The 7604-nt window shown below is 39.9% G+C and overlaps 1 protein-coding gene across 1 annotated transcript in view; it reads left to right on the forward strand.

The window, feature by feature from the left end:
- Window positions 1-6796, forward strand: part of hdac8 (histone deacetylase 8) — a 29715-nt gene extending 22919 nt beyond the window's left edge. The window contains exon 12 of the mRNA XM_032584051.1: window positions 6039-6796. Within this exon, the coding sequence (XP_032439942.1) occupies window positions 6039-6061 (23 nt within the window). The 3' untranslated portion in view covers window positions 6062-6796. The remainder of the gene's footprint in view (window positions 1-6038) is intronic.
- Window positions 6797-7604: the final 808 nt, after the last annotated feature.

Here is a 7604-nt window from a genome sequence, read left to right on the forward strand (position 1 = left end):
TGGTTGTGCAATTATGTCTAGTTTTAGTGCTTCCATTGGCATACATCTGTTAAAAATCATTTGGGAGATATAAACTTTGTGCCATTTATTCTGTGATAAAACTATTTCTTTTCATCCCTTTAAATAAAAGCAGGAGATGAGGGGCGGGGGGGTCTATCTCTTTATTCTCCTGACATTTCAGACATGTCACGTCTGTTTTATGTAGCAACCTCCATCTTCTAGTCAACCTCAGCCTTTCGCCGTACAACATATGAGACTTCAAAGTGTCAGTGACAAGTCGGTATGTTATACAGTAAATATCGGGGCGCCTAGTTTTCTCTGTTTCTGATTATATGAAGACTGGCATGTCTGCTCTACTAATTGATATGCCTACTCACAAGCACTGGGTTCAACAGACACACACCTCAAGGCAAACTGGTCCACATGACATCACTGGGGGTGTATAAGTGTTCCTCTGGTCTGAAAACAACGTGCCGCTTATAAACGCTGGTTTCAAAGAGGAACTGGTCAGTGCGTGAGTGTGTGTCCACATCTGCAGTCTGTTTGCTCTAGTGACCCACAAAAAAAAACATAAGACAAAACGATAATCCAGCAACAAGATTAGCTAAACGCAAATGGCAGACCGAAACGCGTATGCTTCATGAGATATCACTAAAAACACAAATTGGAGAATATGAGGTTGTTCGATAAACTTATGTTTCAGAGTCATTTTTATCTTTAAAGGATCACGAAAACAATGTCATCCTCCAAACGACAGTGAATATTACCAAAGTTATTCTGAAAGGCTTTGTCTCACAAGTTTGTTGTAAGTGCAAGATGATTATGAGCTCTGTGAATAATTGTGTTGAATATTTTAAAAAATCACTAAAATTGGAGGGTTTTTTTGTTATTGTTGTTGTTTTCACAGTCAAACAACTTGTAGATTATGTAGCTTATTAAAAAGTTTGGTAGTGGGTTTGTGGCATAAGGCAGCTAAGACCATAGAATCTCACTGTTTCCATCATTACAATGTCCCCACCACAACTCCTGAACTTTCTGGTCTTGGTTATTAAGATCTAGACCAGGTGTAGGCTATGAAGAAAGTAAAACCTAATTAAAAATTTGAAGTGTTTTAAAGTACTCAAATTTCACAAACATCGCAACCAAGCAGCCATCTGAAATGGTGATATTTTTTTTTTCAAACATTTATATTTTGATAATGACTCAGGTTGATTATATCATGTCGCCCTGTTGTACGGTAAGAAAGTGAGTTTATATGACTAATAGCAATGAGCAGCGGAAGGTTGTTTAGAGCAATTTTGGGAACCGTAATGTTTAAAGTCAACTGTCAATAATAGCAATCAGAGCCAACATATTTTATAATATTGTAATAAAAAAAAAATTAAAACAATTATGTTCAAACACATTACATGATGTGAGATTTGACTTTCCGAGTCGGAAAGGACGGGAGTTCAAAGGGGCTGATTTTAGATCCTTAATTACAGAAATGAATCCAGAAAGTGATTAGAAACATTGTTGTTCATTGCTACAATGTTCATGTCCGCATCATGCGGATTATGCTAAAGTTTGCTCCCTAATTTCTCTGTCCTATATTTCTCCTGCGTAAGCTGAATTAGCCTGCTCGCTAAAAGTAGCATACCATACCATACAGCTACGAAACTAGTTTCATGGCTACTGCCAGTGATTCCAGCTTTCTTCTAATGAGATCTGCTTGACTTTCAATTATTAGCATATTTTTCTGCTAGTTTCAGGAGACGCTGGTCTCCATTTCTGGCTGTTTAATGAGTAAAGCAGGGAAAAAAGTAGCAGCTGAACAGACACAGCAGAGGACCGATCAGAGAGAGAGACGGAGAAAATGACAGAAAAACACAAAACAAAACGTCTCACTGTTCAATTTCCTGTTTCAAATCAAACTCTGTTAGTTCAAATAATGCATTTCTAATAAATTCTGTTATTAGCTGATTTCCCCATTCTTCAGTCTTGTAATCTGTGTGAACCAATTATTCATTTATTTTCTATGAAATCTGTTGCCGGTTTTAAGTCTAAACATTTTTACAACATATCTAGCTAATTATAGCAAGTTACGTAAAGCTTTCTGGAAAAGTTTGAGTTCCTGAAACTTCTCAAGAAGAAAATCAGGAAATGACTAAAATATAAAATATTCACCTAGTCTGGTGTAAAGTGAATTATCGTTAGGATGTCAGTCGTTTCACAGTTGATTTTTTTTTTTTTTCTTTCCCATGAGAGCAAACAAAGCATGCCCCACCGAAATGAAATGACTAGTGTTTGCAAAAGCAGTTGCAGTCGTCATGCTAACATTCCAGTCAAGGCAAAGGCATAAAAATGACTATATTTCTGTCAAAGACATCAGAAACATCCTAGTTTTATTACGATTGTAAACTAGCCATTTAATGTTCTTTGAAGCACAGTAAAATAAATACTACGTAGGGTGTAGCATTAAAGGATTACTCAATTTTTCCTGATGTTTGTCATTCACACATGACGATTGAGACAGTGTAAACTAAAATGTGCTTTTTATTAGGTGTTTTTTGGTTGCCGCCGCCATCTCATTGTGTGTATTTACAGCTTTTGTCTTTACAAGCGTGGTAGCATAATTTCCCCTGAGGCTTTGCGCACAATTGTGACTCTTTTCATTGGCGTGAAGCTACCCGCACGCGTACACAGCTGTCTTTTTTTTTCCCCCAGTCTATCTGCAGAGTTGCTTGTGCGGATTAACTCTCCGAGAAGATCATTTTTATACTTTAAGTTATGAGCCGCAAACCTCGGCACGGAGAACTGTCATGCCATCAGCTCCTTTGCCGATTCATGGACTTTGCCCACGTAGTCTTGAATCGGAGCGAAGAGAAAAGGACAAAAAATACTCGAAACGTGCAAAGCTGGTGTAGACGTACCACAAAACACTTGGTGCTGTAATTGCAGTGAAGGTTTTTTTTGTTTGTTTGTTTTTTACAAACTTTTGACTTAGTGGGTCTGAATATATTTACACACCATACTTTTCACTTCACAGTTATTCTCTTTTTTTTTTTTTTTTGATCATCTTTCTCACAAAATCCCCCCCCCCCAAAATACAAACAATTGAAGTTTTTGGTTATCTTATACGGAAGCGGAAAGCAGATATTTTTCCCAGATGGTTATCTTGAGAAAATGGGTTAATTTTCTCTAGAAAATTAATTTCCCAAATGTTTTTCTCAGGTTAACGAGTTAACCTGAGGTCACAAGATGATCGGTTGTGTGTTATATACCTGACTCCGTCCACAACGGCATGCATTTGGCGGATGGAATCGCCAGTCATTTACTTATCTCGATAAAACCATTGCAAAAGAGTGTATGCAGAAACAGGAAATTAAGTAGTTATCTTGAGAAAACCCTCTGGGAAAAACTGGATACTTTTGCACGTCACTATATCTTGACTGTAATGACACTAGGTCGGGTAACCATATTAATTATAACAGAGTAGTTTAACTGTGACTTCATTTTCAGGTTTCTCAGTCTTTCTGTAAAGTTTCTGACAGAGTCCAGCCTTACAGTTGTCCTGCATATTCCCAAGGCAGATGAAAACGCCTCAACTCCTCTCGACATCGGTTGTTTTTCATCGAATGTCCTGTTGCCGAGGCCCCACTTCTAAAGGCTGTTCCTCTCGTCCGAGCTCCCTTTCCTGTTTTTAGTCTGCGTCAGGATTTTTGAGTTTCCATTTGTCATACTTTTTAGAAAAAGGAAAAAAAAAAAAAAAAAAAGATCCCGTGTGTAGAAAGTACCTCCATCTGGAACTGTTGGTGTGTCGTCAAAGCTGCGGTTTACTGTACATGTGGCCTATGGGTGGCTTTTACCAATGCAACTATTTAAGAAAGAAGAAAGTCCTAGAATGCATGCCATGCTTAAGAGACTTCTGTAATTTTGTTCTCGTGGAACAGATGAGGTACGGTTTTGACTGAAACTAGTGTTATTCTTTTAAAAGATTGACCAAAAACACAAAAATCCGTCAAGCCTAACTCGTCCAATCTCTTTTAACCTGGAGGTCGGATCAGCTGCTTTCTTCATTGTGAACTCTTAACAGTGGCATTTCTTTATCTAGCAATCAATTCCTAGTCTGTTTCCATTTTATCTCCAGATGTTTTTTTTAAAAAAAAACCTGTCTGAAGTTATCTCCCACTCCTAAAGCTCCTCCTGATCACTCTTCTTGGAATCCAGTGGAAAACAGCTTAATCTGAAGGAGCTGCTCTCTGTTCGCAATTTAAAACAAGTTATAAATAATCCAAAAGCACATGTGGCCTTTCAAATATTTTGTTTTCGCTCGAATTATCTCGTTTTCTGAAAACGTGTTTGAGTCTCCGGCGGATTCCATGCGAACGTCGGAGAGGAATGAAATGCAGGTAGAGAGAAAGGAATGACATTTAGCAAATGTATTTCACCTTGAAGAACAAACACAGCAAAGTGGGGAAATGTTGATTTATGCTGTTGTGCTCATAACTCTGAAGTTGGAGAAGCAAGTAGGACAGAACGTGAAGTCATAGTTCCTACAAAGGCCGAGGTTTTCCACCTACCCTGGATTCAAAATACAACATGGCTGCAGGACATACAAATTTTTACTGGTAATTGTGGTAGTAAAATGTTAATTTGTAACTGATTCATACCTTGTTACAGCATTTTGTGAAAGTATTCATACCGGCACATTTCTAAAAGAGTTGTAGCATCTGATTTCATATGGGCACTTTGCAGCTAGATAGCCAAACTGTTAAAAAAATGTGAAGAAAATAAACCGTGACAGGCACAAACATTTAGATTTTCATCCGCCTTTTTCAAGCGCTTCCTATCTTTCATCATCCATTTTGTTTCCTACTTACTGAAAAACAGACGACAGAGGAAGTCGTGCACAGTTTAGGGTTTTGGAAAATCCTCCATGATGCCTGCGTGTTTGTTTCGCTTGCAGGAATGCACGGTGCAGAGAGAATGCAAACCGTATAGGGGACAGAAGAAGGAATCATAGCCTGAAGACGAACACGACTGGCATGTCTTCATGTTGCAGTCGAGCTTTATCTGCAGCAAGAAGCCGTAAATCAGTCGCACCAGTAAACCATCCTGTCATAGTGGGTGTGGGAGGTTTGGAGCATCTGGGCTCATTTGCTGCTTTGTTTCTTGTAGTTTTCTACATTTTGCACTTCATCCTCTCAGTGGAAGGAACACCAAGTAATGCAGTTTGTCATCGGAATAAAATTTTTAAAAAATAATGTTTTTTGGGGGGGTTTTTTGTCCGATTTTTTTGTCTTTACAGTATTTTCAAAGTTGAACCCTTTGTGCCCTCTCCCTAAGGTGAAGAAGGTGCAGCATTCTCTACATAGTTGTAGGCCCGAACACAAACCGGCTGGCATTCGTGTTTGTACTTCGGAGCTGCCGGTTGTTGTTCCAGTTGTTTCGATGAAGCTGTTGTTCACTGTACTCTGGTAACGTGACGAGGACCGCACTGACAGCTCCACAATGGCCAACAAACAGGACATCCTCCCTCAGTGCGTCAGGGCAATTACTCATCCCCTCAGAGCACACGTGCCGCGCATTTGTTTTTACCAATCGGAGCGTTTTAGCACTACAAAGGATCAACAATGCCACATTATTCCTGCCAAAGTGAACCGTCAACTACGCTTCGTAATGCACCCATTGTGTCCAAACACTTGCTTTGTGTCTGTATTCGAGCGTTAGTCGGGCGTGGAAACCAATCTGTGTCCTCATGCAAATGAGCTCTCGGCGATTGGCATTTTCATGCCGATTCCCTGCTTTGCATGCTTTGTGTTTCTTCGGGAGACTGACAGGGTTCACCTCTGCCTCTGCCAGATGTTGCTTTGCATTTTCCGTGGCACTCGTGTTCGGTTTCCCTTGGTGTCTTAATATATGTGCTTAGCCTGGCTTAATGAGAAGGATCTGACCCTCTTCTGCCGTTCCTCCTTCTCTGTGGGTTTGTGTGCTTTGAGTGCTCACCCATGTAACCTCTCTCACCCCTCTCATTTCTGTCTCCCCCTTGTTTACAGGGAATTTAAAGAATGTGGTTTAGGACCTGGCAGCCTCAGCCAAACTCCACACACATACGCACACACACCCACACGCACGCCATCTCTCCGAACCAGGTCTACGCTCGGCAGCTCTAATGAAGACAATATGGAGTGGACCACTCCTGCCCCAAGGCAGGGATTGAGCGAACAAGGGAGAAGAGAACAAGACAGTTTTGGAAAACATTAGTTGAGTGTTTCCAGGGGGAGAACAGTTTAATAAGGGATGGGGGTTGACGTGGTCTCTATTCAATGTTCACCGTTTTTAATTCCTTGTGTTTTTTTGTTGTTGTTGTTTTTTAATGTACGTGGGTTTGTGCAAATGAAAGTTTATTGTACGTTCTCTGTAGTTTTGTAAGACTAGATGACAGCGGTTCACCCCTGAGCGTTCGCTACCGAGGGAGGCATCAGTCGGACATTGAATGGAAAAACAGATTTTTCAGGGCTCCGGTTTCACGGTCTGCCCCAGTCCCGCTGTGTGATTTCAGCCTCTCGTGGACAGATGAGCACTAAAACAGACAAAACATTCGAGTCCCTCCAAGGCCCCGTTAAACATTTGTTTCTAAACGGATCTGGAGCCTGTTAAAAGGTTTGCGAAACATCTAGAGAGACCTACAGCCTACAAATTGGGAGTCCGGAAAAGTTTGGAAAACGGACGATCACGCTTGCTTCCAGCTGTTGGCAGACAGCAGAAACATTTGGAATTCTGCGATTTTAAATGAAAAGAAGAAACAAAAAGATAAAAAAAAATAAAGGCCTTTTTTTGGGGTTTATTTTAGATTAAAAGCCAAGATTACATTCTCTGAAGAAAATAAGAGCAGCTTCCCCACCATCAATGTAGTTGAAGTTGGTTGGAAGCAAAGGAAAGACTAGAACTGTAAATATATGAAAGCCATCCGTAGCTACAGAAAACATGTACCGTATAAACAGCGTAACATTTCACACTTTCTACTCCGAGTGTCTAACATACCAAAACTGTGAAACTACATGTTCGCTGAAAGTTCATTGTGGAGGTTTGAGCAAGCTGGGTGAAAGTTTTTTGCTAGCTTCCTCAGCAGTTATAAGATCTAAACCAACAGTGTGAGGCATTCTGTGGTTTCTTGTATTGGGGTATTAGCGGCGATCAACGTCATCAGAGAGAGCTGTTGATCTCTCTGATGTCATCAGAGAGAGCCATTTTTCAAAAATGTCACGGTGCTGTTTGTGGTTGAGAGAGGTCTTCAAATAGGCATTTGAAAGGATTCGTAAAATGCTGAAATGTTTTTTTTTTCATGTTCGTGAAATGATTTTTAAAGACAATTTATTAAAATAAAGTTTTGCACCACCGTGTCTTTGCAGATTGATTCAAATAAACATCAAAATGTTTTTTGTGACATATGAGAGACATTTAATTTAGCAGCTTAAATTTAGCAAAGCTTTAGCTTTGCTAAACATAACTACAAAATAATTAATTTGTTTCAAAGTAATAGTGGTGCCATTTGGTACTCAATGATCTGGCTTCTTCCCCTACTTATTCAAGGGTCATTGGGTCAACCAGAGTTTGGCAGC

Source organism: Xiphophorus hellerii, chromosome 14 (genome assembly GCF_003331165.1).
Source record: "Xiphophorus hellerii strain 12219 chromosome 14, Xiphophorus_hellerii-4.1, whole genome shotgun sequence".
In the NCBI taxonomy this organism is placed as follows: domain Eukaryota; kingdom Metazoa; phylum Chordata; class Actinopteri; order Cyprinodontiformes; family Poeciliidae; genus Xiphophorus; species Xiphophorus hellerii.